Genomic DNA, 25,213 nt, shown 5'->3' with positions numbered 1-25,213 from the left:
AACAAATTTAAATTAAATTTATTTATGCATTGAAGCCCTAACAATGCAGTCAGTAGGAAAATGAACAAAATACATATGTTGAGGAATTCAGGTATGAGACGACAAATTAAGGAGAGTATTCCAAAATTCCAGCCATAAGATAAATTTGCTAAACCTCAAAAGGTTAGAAAATCACTCCTAAAGACCAAACACATTTCATAAAACATTAAATAAACTTTGGTCTATTTTTGTTATCTAAATTTATAGGTGATGGGTCCTGGTAATGGGTAAATAAGTTTATTTAACTAATAGTTATAGTTCCTTAAGTTTAAGGAATAAAGAGAAAATATATTAATATATTATTTAAGGCAGTCTGATGGTAAATTCCAACAAAATGTAAAATGTTAAAGTCGTGAAAGTGTATCAAATGTGTTTTTAACATTTTATTCTTACCAAATGCTTTTGATTAAAAGTTAGTTGCCCTTAATCTGACTTAGCCCCGAGAGGAGCAATTAAGTTGTCAGTTGAACTAAACTGAAAGTTCTTTTCCCTAAATCTCACTTAAACTTCAACCTTTGCATATACATATATATATATATATATGTGGAGGATACTATGTATGATATAAGCTTTGAGATGTGCATATGACAAATCTAAAAACTTTCTAGCCACTTGGCAAGAAAGTTTTCATTTTCATTCTTATGTTCGTTTCGTTTTGTGTTTTTCCATTTCTTAAATTTGCTTGCCACAAAAGTTTCTGCTGCAATTGCCTTGAAGAGAGAAAAGTCAAAAGCAGCATTAAAGAGCGAGACATCAAGTTGGACTTTTGCATTGTTTGCCCTGGCTTCATTTCGCTTTCCTTTGTGTTTTTGGTTGCGTCACTTGCTCATTTTTCTAGCTAATTGTGTGTGTCCTTTGGATTCCGTATCTCTCTCTCTCTCTCTCTGTCCCTTCTCTGTTTGTTCGGGTGTAGAAAACTATGCATAAGAAATGCTGAGCCATTGAGCACACAACTCGAAGAGGATGATGCCATAAATCAGCATAGATATATGCATAAATTATCACTTGAAGCTTGGTAACTTGCCCTGTGGCAAAAACGCAAAATCAAAGTGCCCAGAGAAACGCAAGTCGGCGAGGCAAGGACGGGGATGAGAAGTTGAAAAACAAAGCAGACGATAAACAGAGCGACATTTAAGGATTTAACGAGAAAAATCGCTGTCACGCGGAGGGCATCGTTTTAATCAGTGCAGCAATGAAGGAAACCAAACTCTCTGGGCCAGGGGACACTTCGACTGGCACGTGCTCATGTCCATTTGCTTCAGCTTCGTCGGCTTCGTCATTGGCTCTGAAATGGCAGCAATATTTTGTCAGTTCCAAAGTCAACATGGCCAATGGCCAACTGCCAACGGCCAATGACCAAACACAGAGCAAAGAGGCATTTCCACCCAATACCCAGAAGACAAAGGAAAAGAAGGAAATTTACATTGGCGCTGTGAAGTATGCAACGCATATTTCCACTTCACTTGTGTTTGCTCTCTGCCTCAGTCATACATTTAAATGTATTTATTTTTAACCCAAGCCACAAATATCTCAAAAGACAGAGAGCAGAACCAAGAAGAAAGAAGAAATATTTAAAGGTGCAGGCCATATGACCCAAAGGAAATACATTGCAACTTGCTAGGGGCAACAGGACCACAAATGCTTCATTTATATAAATAATGAAACTGATATCGAAATACGCGAATACGCTGTTCTTCATTTAGCTCCGGATATTGAATGAGTCGGGACTCGGACTCGGGTCTTGGTTAAAGCAAATCCAAGAAAATTACAAGGCAGTTTAAGAATTCTCGTTTATGTAATCTTTTTGGTCGTAGAATTTTCAAACTTTTATTGTCACAATTTTGATTCAACTTTAATAATTTTAAATGCAGCTATCATTGAAATTTGGCATTTTGTCGATTTGAACGCCCACAACGCGTATAACTTGGTGCGAAGCAAATATACCTGTTCTTATACAATAATCGAGGGGCATTTTTTGAACCAACTGTGATAGAAAACCGCCAACGAAGGCATCACCACAGCCGTTTGTATCCACAATATCTTTCTTACTTAACTTGGGCACGGGATATTCCAGTATCTTTTCGTTTTCCTGAAAGCAGAGCACCGGACAGATATCATCTGTTATCATAATAACTCGGGGTCGTCCGTTATCCTTGGGCAGAGATTGCATTCGCTTGCCAATTTCAAAGATATCTTTTGTATTCCACTCATGAGTATCGGCAAAGGCCAGGGCTTCTGCCTTATTGCTAATGATAAAATCAAGATAGGGTAGAATCTCGTCCAGTTCTTGCTTATGCATTTGCAGTACAAAAATAGCACTCAGATTCAAGATAGTAGTGCGTTTAGTCTCGCTTGCAGTTTGAGCCACACGAAGAACCGTATTTGGACTGACGGCTAGAAAGAATCCAGTAATATAAAAGTAGCTGGCAGTGTCCACCGCACAGCAACTCTCCTCACTGTCCATCCAATCTTCCGAGAAATACGCAGCGGCACCTAGATTGGCCACAAGGGATCTATTTTGCCCACTGATGATTACAGCACAGGTACCTATTCATTTGTATCAATAAGTCATTTAGTTCAGAGAATTTTTAATTAGGTTTACCTGTGGGCGCATCCTCTCTTAGTTGGTAAAGCGTTTCCACACCGTCGGCTCTGGCTCTCTTTGCAATTACCTCTCCGAACTTATCCATGCCAACGGCCCCAAAAAATACTGCACGATACGGTGCGCCCACAATCCATTGGAAAACTCGCATTGAATTCTGACAGGATCCTCCAGCCGATAGCTGAAGATTCTCCTGATTGGCGATCTCGTCAAAGAGTGCCATATGCTTCTCTTCAGCAATGATGGCGGCGTTCGGTTCCAAGCCATATTTCTCCAATAGCATGGTGTCTTCGATTGTGGTTGTCAGATCTAGCAGAGGATTGCCAAAGCCAATCATTACACCCTCTGGCAACTCCATTTTCTTCGTCTTATCCTTTGCCTGCTGCTCTTTATCCTTGTCAATACTCGAATCGTGTTCTTTGGTGATGTCGCCGCAGGATTTGCTGCTTAATTGCTGGCAATGTGCGAATTGATGCCTAAATGGGTCAGTCTGTCCGGAGTTTATGTAGAATTTGGTTGGAAATGAATTGACAGCTCTGCTGTGCCTCAATTGCCTCGATATAAAAGTGACCAAGGATGGTTTTGTAAGGCGTTTCATATCACGAACATTTTAAAATATTTTTTAGATCGAAAAGTGTGTACATGTTGTGAAGTGTTTCAAATATTTTTGAATACTAAGCTTTGACAGCCATAGAAAAGGCTTAGCTCAAACAAAATTTGAAAATGAAAAACGATAACAAAGATGGTACTATCTGGACAAAATTCCCTGTGGCTAAACATTGAACATTTCCAGTTTTACAATTTTAATGTGATGAGATTCACATGGTTCCTAAACTGATTTTCGCAATGCTACACCTTGCGGATAACACGGCCCACGGCCAGCCAGCTCCCTAATAGCCTGGGGAAGAAAAACCTTTATTCGATACAAACGATCGACAGACCAGAAGAAATTCCAGCGAATGTGCAAAGCCATTCAACAGAAAACTGGGTGGCGGGGAGCGGTTGAGATGGATAATAGCCACTAGGCTAGTTGCATGTGGATATGTAAATGGTAACTGCCCAGAGCAGAGGGAGATGGGTGGTGGTGGGTTGGGGTAAATGCAGGGCAAACAGGAAAACAAGAACCCAAAAATCCGCTCAGCGGCATAATCAGTGCAGCCAATGCAAAAATTGTTCACAAAATGAAAACTAATCGATGGTAGCCGAGGCGGGTTGGCAACGAGTAGGATATTCAGAAGGGTGAACTACCGCAAAAAGTGGGCGGGTCCCCATTGCCCTTACGCTTAGTACTCCTTCTGCTGATGATGATGGCGTTCGTTTAGGTGTTTTACACGCTGGACGTGCATAAAATTGTGCGCAGCCTGGCGTATGTACGTGGCATATGGAAAGGGAAGTCGGTGGGGTCTGAGGTTAGTCTAAAATGATGCTATATAGTGCCATAGCCCGAGAGTATTCCCGGCACGTATCGCAATTTAAATTAACACTTTTTTTCCTTTTTTCACTTGTTTTTTTTTTTTGTGTTTTTTTTCAGCTGTGGCTTTTGGTGGGGTAAACGTGCCGCGGTTTTGCCTGCTCTATGGCTATTTTTCGTCTGTTTGACTTTCATTCCGCGGGGCGGGTTAAGTAGGGTGAAAACGAAAGGCATTGAGGATGCATACACTTTGATTACAACATTTTCTATTTTAATTAAGCTCTCATCGCTTATGATGCGTATCGAATATGCTAAAACAGAGTCACTCAGTCGTTAGTTAAATCACTCATAGATTCATTCTTTGGCTTAATAATTTATCGAAGAATTAAGATGCCATTATTGCTTAGGAATGCAAATATTTAGCTAAGATTATTCGTTTGTAATTAGTTGCATTGTTGGACTAAGTTTTTCCAGGGTTCTGTACGAATATCTTGACATGACAAGAAGTTGTCAAGACAAGGTACATTGCCATTAGATTTGGCGATGGATGGATGGAGGAAGAGCGTCTTTTATGAAAATGCATAATTGTAGGGTAAAAAGTTCTCATTTATTTTCACGCTGAATTAATTAAAAGTTCACTTATGCACGGAATTTGCATAAAAATGACATTTTAATTGCGCTTCATTTGTGAAGAGCTTGGCTTTGACGAAGGCGCCCTGCATCTTCCTTGTCTTTGCTGTTGCGTTATGAAAAATGGTTCCACTAACCAACAATGGAAGGCAACGCTGGCGATGGCGATGGCAACGACGACGACGCTGCCTCTGAGGAGAGAAAAGTACCCTCGAGACAGACAAGAACACTTGGGATGCCACTAGAAAACGCACTTGCCAGTCGTAATGAAAAAACACATTTCCTTTCATACAGCCGCATCTGTATGCACAAAAACTGTGTTAGAGTCAGAATTAGTATTGATAATATTCAGGCTTAGAATAATGAATGAACATCTTTAATCTTTGATCTGAGGGATATAAGGGATAAACATTTGTTTTGAAAAAGTGCACAAAACTCGAAAATTGAAATATATTGTGACAGTAATTTTCAGTTCATCGCATTAAATGTGCCCCTATTAGCTTTAACAAGTACCTGACAAATAAGTTAATTCCCTAGCGTAAACATGAGCGTACATTAAGGCTCCCTTCCCCCACCCACAGTACACACACACACACACCACATTACCCCATTGAAGAGAAACCCCTGCTGTTTGACTGGATCCCACAGCATTTCATCAACTTGCTTTAACGCACATACAAATAAAGAAAAAACGACAAGGGAGAGATATAGAGTGGGAGAAAGGTAGATGGGGAACCCCCGCAAACAAAAGTTGCTCTGAAATATTCTCAAGTTTTACGTTGGGAGTTTTGGGTTTTTTTTTTTTTTTTGTCTTGATTTGGATTTTTGCTCATTTCCGAATACGGGCAACCTGAGGTTTGTTTTAATTTGCCGCTTTTTCTATGGCTCCCGTTTCTTGCTTTTGGCCCGCTGATGCCGTTACTCTCCCTTACCCTGGCATTGCCTTGTTCTGAAGCAAAACTTTTGCATTTTCTCATTTTCGGAAAATGTGCAAAGGGATTTGTTTTCATGGCTCCTGCTCCTCGACTCCATGGCTATGGCTATGGCTATGGCTATGACTATATGTGTGTGTGTGTGTGTTTATGTTATTCGTATGATATGATTTCTGCCTTTGTCCCTCCTTTGAGATTATATGCAGCAAACAGCAGCAGAAAGAAAAAAAAAATTCAACACAAAAGACAAGACAATGTGAACAATTGGAAAGGAAGCTTCTCCTTCACTCCTCGTAGGCGGTGCGAGACGGGGCAGGAACTGGGCCACGGGTTGGGGGCATGACAAATAAATAAAGCCAAAATACATCTGTTTTGGCATAAATTTTGTTTGTAAGTACAAGAGAGAGTCATTGGAGTAGGCACTGTGAATACAGTGAGAGATATAGAAATGTAGATATAGCATATGATAAGTGTATGTGTGTGCATCTGTGTGTGTGTGTGTGTTTGTGTCTTTTTGCTTGTCTTTTACTTTTGTTGCTGCGGAAAATTTGAGTTTTCTTTTGTGAATGTTAGTTCAAGAATTTGAGAGAGAAAAAATCGTCTCTGGAGGAATGGTAATCACTTGACAAAATCATAATTTGAAACCTAATGCATTTATCATTTAAATATCTTGTAATCGAAATATTAAAGCTCTTGTGTATTAATTTAAAAGCTTGTTAAACACAATTGTAAAATATGTTTAAGCCTACTAAGTCAAATTTTCATTTCCATTAAGTGTGTTGAAAAGAATCCAATTCAATTGTATTGAAATTGATTTTTAAGTTTCATCTGTAAATCATTTTATTTCTGTAGATTTTTTTTATCGAACAGCTTAGAACTTTAAATTCTTGGCATAATTTTAATGTTTACAGTCTGTTTTATAGTCAACAAAATTGTCAAATACGCATAAGTCACCATGGGTGGCTTTATTTACCTTATTTAAGATTCCATTCCAGGAATAAAAGCAAAGCAGATTCCTAAGCATTCAGTTTCCATATAAAGACGCCTGTGTTTGTGTGGATGTGTGTGTGTCTGTGTGTGTGTGTGTGTGGGTAAGGTAGATTACATTGTTTTATTTGAATTACGATTGGAGCTTCGACAAACTTTTGGCTGGTCAGAGGTAATTTGTGCTCCCACTTTGGGCCTAAACATATAAAAGCTGCTTTGCTGTAATTTAATTTGTCCCACTCTGAGGCAAATGCGTGTTTATGTTTATGTCACGGCCTACATCTCTCATTCTCCTCACTCTCCGCTACTTCTTGTCGTTTTTTCTCTATGATATTCGAGTGCTGCGTAATATGAGATAATGTTCTTAAACAAACTTATTTCCTTTGCATTATTTTGGGTGTTAAAAGCCATAACCTTCCAAGACTAATTATAAAATTGAATAAATCTAAATAATGAGATGTCTGTGAAAATTCTTCAAGATTCAATCTCAGTGTCTTCACCATGCTCAATGTCTTTCAGTGGCTCGTACGTGAGGCTCTTGTTAAACAATTAACTTTAAAAAGTTTTAAATCCTTTTCACTGCAAAACTCATGGCCATCGCAGTTCAACCCAAACCCAAACTAAAGTACTTCTTCCAGTGTTCTTTCTTTTGGCTCGTTTATTTTGTCTGCACGTTAAAAGAAAAAAAAAAAATTCCGACAGGAAGAATCTGCGCTTCAGGTTATGGCCCCAACTAGCTTCAATCCCTTACCGCCAAAAGAATCGCATTTTTTGTTACTTCGCCTCGACTCGACAAGGCTGTGGTTCTTGTTGTTCTACACTGTGTGGCACGTGCAACGCCGTGCAAAAACAACTGTAAATACAAGGATGATGACTTACTTAGTTGGCAAGGTAATAAATGGCCAACATCGTCAGCAGCAGCAGCATCAACATCAACGTCAGCAACACCAGTGGTCCATGTCCCCTGAGTTCAGGTTCTGACTAAAGTTGTCCGGTGACAATAAAAGTGATCTAGTTAAGCTTCGCTGATTCCCTTCTGCATTATGTACAGAAATTATATAATCATGGTTATTAAAATTACATAAGATGAGATTCATTAAAGCTAATAAATCTAAATTAGACATAAAAAATTACTTGAAAATTGTAGAGTATAGCCAAATGAACGCGAGAATTTAGTAAAGTTTCATGAAGAAACAAACTTATTCTGTTGTCCATATAGATAAAACCATCCACAGACACAAGCAGATAGTTTTTTCCCTTTCTCAACTTTCTAAAATGTGCAATTTTTCAAGAAATAATCAAAATAAAAAAAAAAGCTAGTGAAATGAAAAAGTGCGACTAGAACTGGACAATGCAAGACATTAACGCCAACAGGGAAAACTCACGTACTCAGGATTCCAGCCAGCAAAATAAATTTGTTAGGTCGACGTTTATATGCACTTACAAATGGAAAATGATAATTGCCCAAGATGGGATTCTTATCTAATTCTTCCCACATCATGAAACTCAAAACAAATTTTAGCTAAAACATTAAGAATTGAGCCTTCTTATTGGCCCCAATAGACTTCACGTGATGGTATGTGGACACAATTAGTAGTAGATATATCCTTTGAAAGAGAATTTAAATGAAAACTTTTCAACTTTGGTTCCTGCGTATTCTATGTATGTATGTTGTTTGTTCGAGAAGACATATGCTTGGCCACTTAGGAGCTTAAGGTGTGGCTGAGTTGGCCCTAGCCAAAAAGAGTGGCAGAAGCGTTTTTCTTTCGTTTTTTGTCTGCCTTAGTTTTGCTCTCAGAGAGCTGAGTTTTCGTTTTAGCCTGTTTTTTTTCTTTTGCACGTTTTTCGTGTTTACACTCAACCTTCGCACGTTTGTTCGTATGTTTGTGGTAAATGTTTTTCAATTTCTTTCGCAATGCAACCGTAGAAATGTACACAAATTTAGCGTTTTATTTGCACCTGCGTCAGTCTCTGCTTCCACTCTATTCCGCATTCATTCTCTTTCAGTCTCGCCATCTCAGTCACTCTACAGGTAAGTGCAGGCAATTTGGTGTGGAAAGGCGGAAATAGAGCTTATTATGGCTTGCCCATCTCCTTGTATCCACTGGTATTCGCTTTACGCTCATTTCACAGTTCACAGATGGCTTTGAATCGAATTGAATGAAATGGCAATGGGAATACATATGTACGTAACAGGAATAGCACTGGGACTGGCTCTGCGATTGCGAATGAAGGAACGCCGATGTGTGTAAATGTTTTGGGTGAATAGAATTCCCATATAATGGCCCAGTGAATGGAGCACTTCATATATGGGATGTTGGAATTTACATACGTATGTATATGTTTTCCCATTCGGCCAACCTCTTCACATAGTCATTGTTTAACACAGGTGGGAAAAGCTCTTTGCTAGTTAATCTCTACTACTTCGATTCAAATGATGATTATTCATTTTTAGCTTGAAATTGCAAATGCATTGTTGTTAAATTTTTGCATACTTCGCTTGTTGAAGTTTTTCATATTTTTTAAATATTTATTAATTTTGTTGTCCCTAGAAGTATGCAACGTTTTGCATGCTTCCGTAGAGCAGCAGCTGCACTTTACCTAGCCACCATCTGTCACTTGGCTGATTCGAATTCTGTCTCCGTCCTTTCCGTTTTTGCAGTCTTCATTTGTTTCATTGAATTCATCGAGGCACCTATAATTTGTTTTAAATTAAAATATTTTCTTTGGTATTTTCCTTTCCTTTATTCCCGTTCAGTTAACAATTGACTTTAAGAAGGATCAAAAATAATTTATAGCATAGATTATGAAGAATTGCTACCAGTAAAAGATAACAATTTGAAATTCTTTCTTTATTATCCCATCTACTAACAATAAGAGTTGAGGTAACACACATATCTTTAAGGCAGACAAACAAAGTTGAATGTCTTGATTTCATTTGGAGATACTTGTGCAAGATGTTACCACAGTAAATGGATATCCAAACAAAGACTTGTTTCTAGTTTTTTTTTTTGGTTTCAAAACGTGAATTTTCTCTTATTTGTATATATATGAAACACATGAAGGGCTTTTCAAGAAATGTCAATTACATTTGTCGATGTGGCCGATGCTGAATGCTGCTGCCTTCTGGCCAGAAATTTGAAATTTCATTCTGTGGCACTTAATCGTCCCTTCTCTTCGCTTCCCTTTCGTCCCTTTTTCAGGATTCTGTGACATTTGTTGAGTTCAGTTGAGTTGCGTTCGGTTGAGTGAGTGGGTGAGTGAGTATGTGCCTTGGTCTTCAACACATGTCGAGACCTCAGGACAAGAATTATTCTTGTTCGTTGTCTCCCTTCCCCACAGATTGCACCCGATTCGGCCGTTGGGTAACTGATGTCGTCTCTTCTGGTATTCTTTTGAGAAAAAAAAAAGTTCCAAAATTTTTACCATCACGCACTCACACAATTTATGAACTTTTCATTCAGCTGACACCCAGTTGTCCTCTGTATTTCTCTCTCCCTCTATCTCTCTCTCTCTCTTGCCTTGTCTGCCATTCTATCTCGCCTTTTCTCTTCAACAATTCAATGTCTGTCTCCAGCTCTGATTTTAATTTTACAAAAAATGCTCTTTTGTCAGGTTTCAGATGCAAAAACAGAAAATGCATTGTTTGTTATATTGCCACAAAATGGTTTTTGACCAGGTGGCAGATTGGCGAGCTCCTCTACAATAAAAATAACAAGAAAATAAATAAATGTTCGTTCCATCAAATTAAATATAAATTTACAGGGTAATTGCATCTAATGGTTAAAGTTAAATGGCAGTAAACTAATTACATACAAACCCTTCCACTTGTTCAACATAATTTTCTTGTTGCTTTTTTCCACCCCTCTTAGTTTCTTTGCAAAGTTTTCTTGCTTGTGGTAAATTAACTTGAATGCCGCAATGTATTTACCGCTACTCAAACCATAAAGAAAACAAAAGAAAAGTGTGGAAAAGTAAAAGGGAGCAAAAGAGTTAAAGAGAGCAAAGAGAAAAAAACAGAGGCCAAAAGCAAACAAATCCAGCCAGATGCAGTTGGTTAAAACAAAGTAATGAAGAAGGAAGGCAGCCCGGGCCAAGAGGCATCTTCTCTGGAATGAGGAGCGTCAGGGCAGAGATGGCAGAAGTCGCGTAACTTTTATCATTAGTCCGGTGGGAAATTTAACGGGCACTTAAGTTTTTTCTCTGTGTGTTTTTCTCTTTTTTTTTTTGTTCTCCTTTGCCTCTTGTTCATTTTCACTCGCTTTCAACTATTGTTTCGCCATTTTGGAGCTAGTTTCTTTTATTTTCTTGTCCAATGCTGCTGTCACCTTTAACTTGCCAGGCTCAGGATCAGGCTGAGTTACCCTTTCTTCCCTTTTTTCCTGCTCTTTTCCAAACAGTTTTGGCGATAGAATGGTTTTTGGATAGGGGTCTTTCCCCCCTTTTGTGGAAAATTTATTTTATGCGCTATTTTTACGCTACTACTCCAGAGAGGTTTTCATTGTGCTTCCCCCCCACTTTATTCCGCTGTCTGGCCTTTTGGTTTTTGGTTCATATGTCTGCCTGGATATACGTATACGTATATTGTTGGCAATTTATTTTATTGCATTTTGTATACAGTTTTTATTTTGAATTTAATTTAGTTTTGCAGAGAAAACGAAAGAAAGCAAAATCCAACTACCAATTCATTCACAATTTTAACAAGTTACCAACTTTTTAATATGAGGGCCTCAAAAACTTTTTCGATTTAATCTTTTCTTTTCTTTTTTTTCTCTCTCTCTTCAGTTGTTGTTTTGCTGACCACCGTTTAGGTTAGCCACTGTTGTTGGGATTAGTCCATTAGGATTAACTGAGGCCACTTCATTTTCCAATTTTATTGTATTTCTCCTCAAAGTTGACGAGTTTGAAGTGGGTAAGACAATTTTTGTATAAGTAAATGGAAAGGGATCCCATGGTTTTGTATTTAAATTAGTTTACAAATTATTGAACAACTTTTCTGCTGAACTGGTTTATGAATAAAATTTATTCTAGACCTTTGTCAAGTAAAGTGTTTAATTGATAACATTTAAGGCACATTCAAGGGAAATGCAAAATGGAGTATAAGGTGCCAAGGAAAGAGTCTCCCAATTAAAGTCCATTTTGTTCTCATTAATCAGTCAAGTAGCCCACACATCTATTCTTGTTAATATCAGCTATATATAATTATATATACATGGGCGTGTTCTCAATTGTTATTTATAACTATTGATTGTTCTAGTGAACCATCAGACATCAGAATTCGTAATAAAAATGTTTCATAGCCTTTTGTATTGATTCAATTTTAACAAGCAAGTGAATATTTTTCGTTTTTCAGCTTCAGCAATTTGTTGAATTCAACATTTATGCATTTATTTGTGTTAAAGTGTCTAAATGTGTGGGTGAGTGTGTGTGTGAGTGTGTGGGTGAGTGTGCATTGTATAATTTATCACTTACTTGAAAAACAATCACATTGTCAAGTGTCAAAAAGTTGTGCATGCTCGAGCAAATTTTACCACCACTTTCAATGCAAATAAAATGCATAAAATATGTAGTAAATTTACCTTATCATTGTTTTTTTTACAGATGTATTTTTTTGGGGTATATTGTTTTTTTATACCCTTGCAAAAAGGGTATATTAATTTTGGTCAGAAGTGTGCAACGCATAGAAGGAAGCATTTCCGACCATATAAAGTATATATATTCTTGATCAGCACGACGAGACGAGTTCAAATAGCCATGTCCGTCCGTCCGTCCGTCCGTCCGTCCGTCCGTCCGTCCGTCCGTCCGTCCGTCCGTCTGTCCGTCCGTCTGGATCAACGCAAACTCCTCCTAGACCGTTGGAGCTACAGAGCTGAAATTTTGCATGTAGGCTTGTATATACTGCAGGCATTGTATATCTCGGATTCAGCCGGATCGGATCACTATATCATATAGCTCCCATACAAATGGCAAAGTCACGAACTGTGACTTTTCTTAATAACTTCGTTATTTTCTGAGCTATTGTCATGAAATTTAGTATTAGTGAGTTAATTACACATATAAACGACTGTGCCAAATTTGATCAAGATCGGGTGTCTATATCATATAGCTCCCATAGGAACGATCTTTCGAAAACAGTGACTTTTGTCAATAACTTCGTCACTTTTGACGCGATTGCTTTCAAATTAAACATTTGTTAGTTTAATATATCTGTTAATGACTGTGCCAAGTTTGGTAAAGATCGGGTAACTATATCATATAGCTCCCATAGGAACGATCAGTGGAAAACAGTGACTTTGATCAATATCTTAGTTTTTTTCTATGCTAAGATTGTTGGCCGTTCTTTCGCAGACATTAGCCTTTTTAGCTTAAACATTTTTCCACTTTGATGGCTATAGGTAAGGAAAGAGTTACCATAAAAGTTGCAAGGGTATACAAACTTTGACGCGGTCGAAGTTAGCCCCGGCCCTCTGGTTTTTCTTTCTTTTTGTTGTTGGTTGACCGCAAACTGTTGGCCAGGCTAACGGCCACTAACTGTTGGATTCAGATCGGCCTGAAAGGCTGTCTGACTGACTGACTGACGTATGTTAATTTGAATAATTTATTAAAGCACGTGATGAGAGCGACCTTTCAACCCATTTATTGCTTATTCCAACCCTTTACTCCCATTCACACCCATACACCCCTAGAGCATACGCGCGCACACACACACACACACAGACACCATCACTATGCCCAATTGGGATTGCAATTAAGTGCGAAAAAAACCAATCAAACTGAAAATAAATTGCAGCCCATACGGTACAAAAATTGCAGTTCCAGCAAAACTCTTCAAAAAAAACAAAAAACAGTAGTATTATTCTCCTAGGCCTCGCATTTTCCGAATGAGAGGGGTGGAGCGTGAGTTTTCCTTTTCCTCTGTCGCTGCTTTTTAGCAGTTTCGCTGTTATGTTGTTGTTGCTGTGGCTGCTGGGCAAAATTGTTTGCATTTCAATGTTGCTGATGCATGCGAATTGAAAAATATTTGCAATTTAGCAAAATGCGCCCGGAAGCATTTCAATGCTTGAGCTCTGCCTGCTCTGCCACTGCCGGTGCGATCAACCTCTGCCTCTGCCTCTGCCGGCATGTAGAATGCCCCCCATTGGGTGCTTCGATACGGATTCGTATTTGGTTTTTGGTTCCCAGATTTTTCGATGCCTGCGGTGCGTGCAAAATGACGGCAATTAAGTTTATATGTTTCGCCCATTTATTTTTTTTCTTTCGCCCTTTCACCCTCAGTTTTTCTTTCTTTTAACTTATTTGCGTTGGTCCGTTTTGCGTTTTCATTTTTTACGCCACCTCCACACACTCTCTGAAACGCTGTGGAGTGAAGTAGGTAAGGAATATTATTTCAAATCTGTTTCTGTTTATTTCTTCCTCCTTGTAATGCTTTAGCCTTGGGGTTTGGTTTAATATAAGTTAAATTGAATTAAATATTGTTATGGCTTCAAAATCCGTTTGTATTTAATTTGATATACGGACAAATAATTGCTTTTTATTAAAAAAAATGGCCTTAAGATGTGAATAAACTTATTCGATTTGCCAATGTCTGGCATGTATTCATGCATAACTTTAAAATTCTTGTGGAACAATACAAAAAAGGAGTAAATTTTTATACATATTTGAGATTTCCCACGCCTGATGCCATGCCATTTCTACTTATCTTTTGCTATTTGCCTGCATTTTCCTTTCACACAGCCGATGCGATTGATTTATCGTACAAAATAATAGGCAGCCAATGCCTCAACCTCAGCCCTAGTTCAAGCATTTTGCCATTGCCTTTGCCTTAGCCAAAGCCGTCGACGCTGCCATCGCCCTTCGATTATATCCGAATGCCTTACGCTTAAATGTCAATAATACGTGAAATTGAACTGCCAATTCAATCTCCACCCAATGTCTTCTGGTGCTTGGAAATGATTTCCATATACTCGTAAGCGGATGAATTTTTCCTTTTATTTATACTTTATTTCTATTTTTACTCGAAGAGAACGAGAAGAGACGAATCGGAAAAGTGCTTCTTTCTCTGTTCATATGGAAAAACTATTTGCAAAAGTCTCAAGTGTGTTGAAGAATTTTCCAATATAGATATATTTGTTTTTTTGCGTCTTCGTTTTAGATATTTTTAAACGACGGCTGCAAATTGTACGTAGATCACATTACACTTGCTCCAATGGACTCCTGCGGAGTTGCATGTGGACCTGCATCCTTCTCCATCAGAGAATTTCCTTCACATTTGGCTGCATTTTATTCAGCACTCTTCTCTGAAATTGAAAGATTTATTTCTTAGTTCTTTTTGCGATTACATTTTTGTTGCTTGCTAATGTGTTCCGATTGAACGGTTTTCGTTGTGGCAGTTTGTCAACTGTCAATGCAGAACCCGAACAGACATTGAATATAGTTGCAAATGTAAGCTGGATGGTCGACCAGAGGGTGAAGGGTCGTTAAGGGTAGAAGTCTGGTCTGTTCTGGTATGGTTTGTTGCATTTTGTTGGCAAGTACATTGCAAATACGACAAAGTAATCAGCATTGTGTAAATATCAAGCGAAAATGACAAAGGACGATAAACGATATGCCATCAGAGGGAAAAATTGACAAAACACAGAAATCGTTGAATGAAATTTAGCATAAACGACATTTTGTCATCTTTTTAAAAATATTCAATTCAAAGCATATCACCTTTTTGAAATAGACAAAATGCATATGCTTGTATTTTAGATTCTGGTTTTGTTTTTGTTTTCTCTTTTTGGTTTTAATCGGCTTAGATTCATTGATGGCAACTATGCCAAGTATTGCAACATTTTCATTTAGTTTGTCATTCTCAATGGGCAGTTGTCGGACTTCGCTTAACTAACGACAAGAGGTGATAACAAATTGCCATATTTATTCAACTGGCCAGTTAAACGCGTGTTTTCCAACCAAAAGGTTGTTCTAATATCTCCAGAAAAGACTGACCATTAAGAAAACATATTCGGATATCGGTACAGTGTAAATATTACGGACAAAAGGGAATAGAAATGTATTACAGAATGTTTGCTGTGATTTAATCAACTTTTAGAACTAAAATTCTTAAAGGAAAAACATGTTCAGTTCTCTATTGACCCTTAAGTCCTTGGTCCTTTCAAGCAATTTAAATGTACTGACCGAAGAAGATTTTAATACATATTTGTAACACTTACAAATCTTTTAAGAGCCACTAATTATGTTTCTTTTTGGCACGCCGCCAAAGTGTCGCCTATTCGGAAAAAAATCAATTAAAATTATCGATTGCTTAAAAGGGACTAAAGAAAAATAACCTTTGAATGTTGTTGCATCATTCGGGTATTTGGCTCGTCTGTTCTTTTCACCTTTTTCTCTCTTTGTGTTTGCCGTAAAAGCAAGGTCCGTTTGGTTTTTTCAAGGCAACAACCCAATTCAAGGGCATTGTTCAACCTTTTTTTCGTATTTTCTTTTGCCTTTTGGTTTAGTTGCTTTTGGGCATGACATTGAGTTTGGGAATCTTAAGGTGGAAAGAACAAATGACTTAAATTGAGTCAATAGGGTTAAATTGTTTAATTTAATTCCCAGAAAAAGTCTAAAAGAAATATAATAAAAAATGGAACCAACTCCCCAGTTGGTACCAGCAGCTGTTACAACTGCACCGGCGCCACAATCAGTTGCTGCGACTCCAGTGCCTGTTGCAGCCGCACCAAAAGAAGTGGCTGCTCCACCTACACCGCAAGCAGCAGCTGTGGTACCTGTTGCGGTTGCGGCGCCAGTTCCGATTCCAATTGCCGTAGCGCCGCAACCAACTGCTGCACCCGTAGGGACTGCAAGTCCGGTTGTTGCCACACCGCAAGCTGCATCGGTTCCACAACCAGCAGCTGCAACAGCATCACCTGCACCGGCATCTGTTCCAGTCGCCACCCCAGCAGTTGCTCCGGTTGCCACTGTACCGCAAACAGTTACTGCCCTTCCAGCAACTCCAGCTCCAGTTGCAGCTGTTGCAGCAGCCCAAATCGCCACCCCACAAGCAACTCCCGCAGTCAGCCCAGCAGCAGCTCCAGTTGTCACCCCCCCAGTAGTTCCAGTTGTGCCTGCTGCAACGGTTCCAGTTGTGCCCCCTGCAACGGTTCCAGTTCTCGCCGCCCCTGCAGCGCCGTCTCCCATCCCAGCAGCTGCTCCAGTTGCTGCACCAATAGCAGTTCCTGTTCTCGCCGCCGCACCTGCTCCAGGAGCCCCAATCGCCACCCCACAAGCAACACCGGCTGTCACCCCAGCAGCAGCTCCAGTTATTGCTCCTGTTGTCACCCCCGCACCAGTTCCTATCGTCGCCCCCGCACCAGCTCCAGTTGCAGACGTTATCCCACCACCTGTTGCAGTTGTGCAAGCTGCAGCTCAAGTTGACGTTGTGCCGCAGATAGCTCCTCCAGTTGCAGAACCTACTCCAGCAGCAACTCCGGTTGCTGCCGCACCACTGCCTGCTGCTACTCCTCATGTGGCAGTACCTCTACCTGTGAATCAACCTCCTGTACCGCCACCAAAGCCAGTGGTGCCAAATCCGATTTCTGTTGCTAATGTTCCTGCCACCGTGACAGTTGCCGTAGCTGAATCATCTCCTGTTCAAATTGAAGATCCTGCGACCGTCCAAAGCGCTGTGGAACCAATTACTGCCGCTTCGACTTCTGAAATTGTCCCAGATCCAGTTGTTGAAGTCATTGAACCACCAGTACTTATCACCGAAACTCCTACACAGCCAAACGTCGTTCTCGAAGAAACTTTGGCTGCTGCCGAAGATCTTTCCCATGTACCATCGGATCCAGTACCTGCTCCCACAGCATTTGAGGAGCCAATAAGTGTTGCGGCGCCAGATCCCGTCGTGATAGCCGAAGAGACTCCGATTCAACCACCATTGCCTGCGGCGGCAGTGGGATTAAGTGAAATTCCTGAGTCCTTGGAACCTGTTGTGAATGCCGTTGAAACTGTCCAACCTGAAACAGTTGCTGAAATAGTTGTACCAGCACCTGAAGCAGAAGACGCCCCAAACTGTGAATCAACTGTTGCTGCTCCTCAAACTCTACCTGACGCAATTAATGTAGATCTTCCAGAGCCTGTGATTGCTGCTGCAGAATCCTTACAGCCTGATGTTGCTGTTGTAGAGACAGATCAGCCTATTCCCGAGCCAGTAACAATAATCGAGTCAGTAGAACCCGCCCCAGCTGCTTCGCAACCGGAAAGTGCCCCTGAAGCTTTACCAGAATCACAAGCTGCCACAGATATAGTTGTAACGGAGACGGCAAAGCAGACAGAAGCTGTACCGATTCCTGCTGAGAGTTCGGAAGCACAACCCGCTCCAGAAGCATTAGCTCCAGCCGTTGAAACTTTGGAATCAACGCCTCTGCCAGTTGCCATTGCTGCTGAGTCGTCAGAAGCAACACCTGAGCCAGTTGCCGCCGTTGTAGAAACTTTAGAACCAACGCCAGAGCCAGTTGTCGCCACTGTGGAAACATTAGAACCAACGCCAGAGCCAGTTGTCACCTCTAAAGAAGGTTTAGAAGCATCTCCTGAGCCAGTTGTCGCCCCTGCTGAATCTTTAGTTCCAACACCCGAACCAGTTGTTGCAGTTGCAGAATCCTCAGAACCAACGCATGTACCAGTTGTTACCGCTGCTGAAGCTTCACAACCAACCGCGGAGCTAGTTGCCACCGCTGTTGCAACTGTAGAACCAACACCTCAGTCGGTTGCAGTCGCTGTTGATTCTTCAGAACCAACTTCCGAGGTTGTAGCCCCTGCTGAGTCTTCAGAACCAACGCCTGAGCCAGTTGTTGCTGCTGCCGAAGGAGTACCAACACCGGAGCTTGTTGCCGCAGTGGCAGAACCATTAGAGGCAACGCCTCAGGCGATTATAGCCAATGTAGAATCTTCAGAACCAACACCAGATGTCGCCGCAGTTGAAACCTTAGAACCATCGCCAGAGCCAGTTGTTGCAGTTGCAGAATCCTCAGATCCAACGCATGTGCCAGTTGTTGCCGCTGCTGAAGTGGAGCTAGTTGCCCCCGCTGCAACTGTAGAAGCAACACCTCAGCCGGTTGTCGGCTCTACAGAAGCTTCAGAACCCTCGCCTGAGCCAGTTGCCGCTGCTGCAGAAACTTTAGAACCAACTCCTGAGTCAGTTGTTGCCGCTACTGGGGATATTGCGGAACCTTCTCTTGATACGACAGTTACTGCAATTGAAGCTGCAGGGGAATCAGATGTTGCCACAGTGGAAACTTCAGAATCTCCTCCCGAACCCACCGAACAACTAGTTGTTGCAGCTCAAACCGCAACAGAACCAGTTATTGCTGCCGTGGAGAGCCCTGAAACAGCAGCCCTTTCAGATGTTGTCGAGGGTTCTAAGCCTGATGATGAACCTATAAAAGAATCAGAAGCGACTGAGGTTCCCTTATCTCCAAGTCCAGACGCTTCCTCAGTTCCGGTGGCCAAGATAACGCCATTACTAAGGGATCTACGAACAACCGATGTGTCCTTGCTAGCAATAGCAGCAACTTTAGATGCCATTGGCGAAAAGTTGAAAGATCAAAAGGCACGCAATCAACAAGTACTCGATAGACTATGTGAAATTGAGAAAATACTCGGTGCACCAAAACAAAACTAGATTTGCCGTATTTAGAAAATTTCATTGAAATAAAAACACTTTAACTCAGATTGTAAAAGTTGAAATTTAAAAAATGGGTTTCATTACTCGCTGTCATTTCATAATATTCATGAAAACCATAACAAATCCACTCGCTGCTATTTTTGGACGCAGCAACATAAAATGTAAAATAAATTGCACAGAGCCAGGCTTCAGACACATTTCTCCAGCTACCAATGTTTTCCTTCCCTCCTCCTCCTACTCGACAAAGGAGTAGAAGGAATACATTTAATGCCAGCATGGCGAAATTTTCATTTTGTAGAAATTAGCATTTGACAATGGGTAAACAGCAAGGAGGGAGATGGAGATGAAGATGATGATGATGATGATGCTGACGACGCCGCCGACAGCTCAGCTGAATGTGAAAATGAATGAATCATTACCAACAATTGTTTTCCATTTCAAAGGCCCCACTAGATGGCAATCAAAAACAATAAATTTATATTAATGATGTCACCGATAAGCAGCTTGACACGCCAACTTTTTGGCCAAATTGAAAATCTTATGATAATTGTCAATAAATTAATATTTAATTAGCTCACCTGTTCAACTTGTTTCACGATGTCACCGACAGGCTGTGGTTTTATAAAGTAATATCCAATTAAAAACTTATTTCAATATATCGTTTAATGTTACTGGCTTTAAAGTTTGAGAAATAAAGTCTGAAGCTTGATCTTTCCAACATTATTAAAATGTGGAAACATTTTACAGTTTTAATAGAAAATGAGTTTAGCTTCGGTGATAAACTTCAATAACTGATTCAAATATTCTAATGAAAGTTTCTAGAGCAAAAATAGAGAATAATGCAGATAATTTCCTTCTCTGTAAGTTAGATTTTTCGACCTTTTTCCAAAACGGCTTTCTAATGCAAACAAACTATAATATAATTTCATCAACATTAACTCGTAAAATTCACTTTGGACAGGGCTTGTACGCTGTTGTCTATGCCCTTAAGCCAATTGAGAGTCATAAACATTCTCTGGTTGCTGTTCCTGTGCGAAAGCAACTGACAATTGTAAAGTTTTATCGTCGAGCTGGGCAAAGAATGTTGTTTAAGTTTAGCTTAGCTAAGTCAAATACCTCTCGGCGATTATTCTAATCATTTGTATCGACTGAGCATGAGCCGCAAAACTTGGATGTTCGACAGTTGCAATCTAAATCTATGTATAGGCAACCCATTCAGACAAAAAAAATAGAAGAAAATATATACCAAATGCTAAAAACCAAATTCCCAAATGACCATTTTGGACTGGAGGGAAACAATAAAATGACCTCTGACACACACACACACACACACACACACACACTCAGACTCATATACTCATCCCATAAATGTTGCAAATAGAGCAACAGACTAAAGTTGTCAGGCAGACAAAAAAAATAACAGAAACAAAAGAACCTTTTTTTTTCTTCATTTTTTGGTTTCTTTTTGAAAGGCACGTTAGACTTTTTGGCACTTTTAACATGCCTGTTAGACACACACACACACACAAGTTATATAAACAGAGGCAAAACGAGGGAGAAACAGAAAGGAAGAGAAAAAGACAGAGAGTGGCCTGGTCTCATGCGGCTTTGAGTTGGTTATACAATCTCCTAACCGCATTAATGCTATATCCAGGCAGACGTCAAATGTGTAAAAATCAACCCAACAGCGAAAGACCAAAATCAAAATATAAAAAAAAAAACCAAAAATGGGGAGCAGATGGGCAAATATTCTCGCACAAGGAAAAAAAAAGTGGAAATGTGTAATTGTTGCCTAGAGGATTTGGGCCGAAACATTTTCACAGTCATTTAAATTTAATACTTTAAGCACAATGACTTGTATGTGGTGCTAAATGTTAAATAAGATAGGTAAATATTTTAGTAGCTAAGAAATGAGCAATAAAAATCAGACAATCTGGCGATCCGAGAGCAATCAAACAATAAAAATGATATAGTATTTGTTATTATTGAAAGAGAATATTTAATTGCGAAATCAAATTCTAAATTTAGATTTTTGATTAGAGTAGCTAGGAAATTTCTTATTTTATTGACTTGCAACATGTCGTATGAGTGATTTAAAATAAAAAGCTTAACATCAACACAAAATATTCTACCAATTTGCAATGAAAAGATTAAAATTCGTAGTTGACATACAAATTCCAAAAAAATATAAATAAACTTTTAAAAGTAAAGACATAGAGCTATTATTCACTGAATGAGTCAGACTTTAAATTACGTCATTGAGAGATATTTACAAGTGCAATTGAAATGTCATTTGGTTCAGAGAGATTATGTGATATCATCTCACTAACTGTATTGAAATTTTGAGATTGATTGATGCCTTGCACTTGCAATTTGTTTCCACTCGTAATCTAGTGTGGAAAATCAAGTTCTATGCCAGCTTAAAATGTCGTTTTATGTCTGTGCTGTGCCTCATTTAGTTGTCTCCACTTAATTGGGTGCACCAGCAGTTAGATGAGTGCCTCTGGAGTGCCAAATCAATCAGACGGCAATGCATAAATGACATATGCAGGGCAACCAGTATGGCATCGCCTCCATCATCACATACAAAAGTCCTGTTGATCTCTCTCCCCTTAGAGTACCCTGTCTCTATGCTGTCTTTGCCGTCTTTCTCCTTCTCTATGTGTCACCGGCTCGTTACTGCTGTCACACATTGCCATTGCGGCTAATGCGGTCTAGTGTCTGTGCTGCTCCTCTCCTGTAGGGGGACAAAGCCTAATGCACAGCTAACATTAGAATTCCCTCACGAATAGCAGCAGCTCCCCTATATCCACACCCAATGGATCTCCTCTACATATTAGCTACAGCCCACTGCCATCACCACCGACACGATGAATGCTTCCGGGCTGGACAATGAAGCTTTCAGTGTGTCTGTTCATAGGGTATATGTGTGTGTATGGTGTGTGTGTGTGTGTATGTAGTTGGTTGCCATATAAATTTTGAATTAATTGCACTCTCAACTGGTCTGGCTGCCGCTGCTGGCCAAGAAATTTATGTGTTCGCCTCTGTTTCGGGCCTGAGATAAATGTTTGCGGCCATGAATTTGCACAAACTGTGATTAAGCAACGCCTTTTGGCAATTATTAACTTTTGGTGGGAGGAAAAGTGTTTTCCATTTTTTTCCCCCCAATTCTTTTTGTCTGCTGTTTCTTGCACTGATTTAGCAATTTGTTTGGCTATCGTTTTGGTTGACAGCAGATACATGTTTATCTTAATTAAAAGTAACATCTCTTTTAGTATAAATGAGTAAATACAAGAAATTGAAAGGGCTCCGAGAGAGAGACTGAGAATTAAATAGAGGGGTTAAATAATCTGCTTTTGAATATAATGTGATTATCTTTGTGTAATCAAAAAAAAAAAAAAAAAAAGAATAGAAAGGAAAAGAGAGTGTCCAATTAAACTGCATTAATACCTCTGACACATTTGAGACAACTGTCTGAGATTGCTTACATAATTTTCCCTTCCCTTCACTTTTTCACCCCTCTCATCCTATTTATCTTTATCTTTAAGTATTTTTTCAATTTATCTCCTCTTTACAATTTTTCCCTCTTCTGATTTTGCCGTGATTAATGACTTGTAAAAGTGAAAGGTGTGCAAAAGTAGAAAAGAAAAAAAAGATTAAATTGATTTCAAAAGACGCATGATTGCATCCTATTGAAGGATGGAGAAAACTGTTTGCCATAGTAGGCAGATTGTTTAATGGAAGTGCATATAGATATGTAAGTGTTTTAATTGCAAATGGTCACTTAATTCAAAGAATTTTGTCGACTCATTAATTAATAATCGAGTTAACAGTTTGATTTGCAAGAAAGAGTCGAAAGTACTCACCTGATAAGTTATCCATATCACATTTCTCAGATTTGATTCTCAATCTTAGCTTTGATTCGTTTCACCAATCTTAAGACCAAAACGTTCTTTAATTTAACCACTTCAGTTTACCTAAAATGAAGATCTTTATGTAATTTAGGGACTACCAATTATCACTTGAGTGAATTGATCAAAACTTATGCTTAAAACATTTAATTTACAAAATATTTAGCTTAAAATAATTTAGAAAGTTTCATTTCATGTAGACACTAATACTACTCACACATGCTCTTGAAATCTGTGAAAATAAATTAGCCAAAGTTTGCCAGTTAGCCAGTTTGGTAAAATAGAAATTAAAACTTTCGCTGTTATGTGGGCTTTTGGCTAAACCACTGGCAGTGCTTTGATATTATGGAGAACCTTTGTGACCTCACAACTAGACCACACAAACTGCCCACTTAAAACTAGTGTCAATGGAATAAATTGTTTACGGTTTGCCAATAATTACAACTGCGGGCTGTTAAATGAAAACAGTATAAAAACAACAAAACTTTCTTAATTTGCTTGTTCATTGAAGTATGCGCGGACTCGTTGAACTATAAATTTATAAAAACAGAAAAAGGAAAAGGCAAAAAAAGTAAAAATAAAAAGGGAATGTGCGTGTGAGTATATTAAAAACTGAAAGTGTCATTGGCATATGCAGGCCATTGTTTTACAGAGACCAAAAACTGTCAGTGACAGTAGGACACACTCCGTAAGTAATTTCGCGCATATGTTACGCTAGGTCACATTCACGAGCCAGAAGAGTACGGATGGATGCCGATGTAGTGGTAGGGGAAAAGGGCCAGACCAGTTCAGGCCAGGAACCAGGAGCCATGAGCTTGTGGAAGCTAGTGGCCCAGAGGTCACAGGGCAGCGTCACCAGCGACATCATCAGCTTCGGTTCGGCATATTCATGGCTACTGCACACGACAAATTGAATTTTATGCAAAAGCTTCCGCTGCCAGAGATTCTCGCTGGATATGTATAGAATGGCGGAGGGGCAAAAACGGTGCCAAGGTGCAGGGGCGAAACGATTCGCTTTCGTTTGCACTATAATTTGGTCTTTTGTTTTCGTTTTAGCTTACTTATACATCTCCTTCTGCAATTTTTTTTCTTTTCCTTATTTCGTTTCTTTTTAGCCATCTCTTCAGGATATTATGGTTATCCTTGTGTTATGCACTTTGCCAACGCATGTGGCTTTGTCCTAGTTTCTATCCTAGGCGATGCGTTTGCAGTTTTCTTTTTCGGCTTCCGTTGCCCATTATGGGCATGTGTGTGTTTGTGTGTGTGTGCCGCGACCCGATTTAAATTCGGCGCTAATGAGAAATTATGTTATGACTCTGTTAGAACTGTAAAAATTAATTTTTACATTGTGCGTGAATAAATTTTAAACGAGCTGCACCCTCACCCCGCGACTTTGAGGGGTCGGATATGATTTAATTTGCAGACTAAAGTCTTAAATTTAATCTTGAGCATAACACTTAAGGAAAACCATTAAACCAGACAATTTATTTTATTTACCTTAAAACGTGTTTGGCTATTAGAATTCAAATATGTTTTTAAGTAATACTATATCAATTATCCTTTTGGAATTGTAGTTAACATTGGCAATTTAAATGCTCTTAATACCAAACTCTCTTAAAATATGTTTTCTCTTTCGATTCCTTTGACTCTCTCTCTTTTCTCTACTTTAACAGCTGTTATTGGTTAACAGCATCCAAAGCAAGATGATTGCGTATACGCCACCGACTTCTCGTTCATGTTGGCAGTCGCAATTCGGTGACGAAGCGTTTCGTGTCTCAAATTGGTATTCAATGTGGAAATTTCTTAACCAACTGAGTGCTTTTAGTTCAGTCTTCTTTTAGCCGGTGTCGTGCTTGTTACGTTCAAACGCATGTTGTTAATGTGTTTTCGAATTGATGAATGCATTTTAAAGGGATTTTGTTGTGATAACAATTCGAAAACCGTTAAACAGTCTCGTTAAAATAATGTGATAAATTGTGAGAAATTCGGTGTTAATTGAATTAAAATAATCGCAATAAACAAAACACTCAA

The 25,213-nt window shown here is 39.3% G+C and overlaps 2 protein-coding genes across 2 annotated transcripts; one reads left to right on the top strand and one right to left on the bottom strand.

Annotated features, from left to right (window-relative positions):
* Positions 1–1,823: 1,823 nt before the first annotated feature.
* Positions 1,824–3,322, bottom strand: LOC6648147 (adenosine kinase). The gene is made up of 2 exons (XM_002069478.4): positions 2,642–3,322; positions 1,824–2,586 (listed from the first exon to the last, which is right to left on the bottom strand). Exons 1-2 carry the CDS (start codon positions 3,237–3,239, stop codon positions 1,901–1,903), a joined length of 1,284 nt encoding a protein of 427 aa, XP_002069514.2. The 5' UTR covers positions 3,240–3,322; the 3' UTR covers positions 1,824–1,900.
* Positions 3,323–16,176: 12,854 nt separating this feature from the next.
* On the top strand, positions 16,177–19,318 carry LOC6648149 (calphotin). The gene has a single exon (XM_023178853.2). It carries the CDS (start codon positions 16,230–16,232, stop codon positions 19,266–19,268), a length of 3,039 nt encoding a protein of 1,012 aa, XP_023034621.2. The 5' UTR covers positions 16,177–16,229; the 3' UTR covers positions 19,269–19,318.
* Positions 19,319–25,213: the final 5,895 nt, after the last annotated feature.

This window comes from Drosophila willistoni, chromosome 3R (assembly GCF_018902025.1).
Source record: "Drosophila willistoni isolate 14030-0811.24 chromosome 3R, UCI_dwil_1.1, whole genome shotgun sequence".
Lineage (NCBI taxonomy): Eukaryota > Metazoa > Arthropoda > Insecta > Diptera > Drosophilidae > Drosophila > Drosophila willistoni.
Note: the sequence above shows the minus strand (reverse complement) of the source record. Positions and strands in the feature narration are given on the sequence as shown.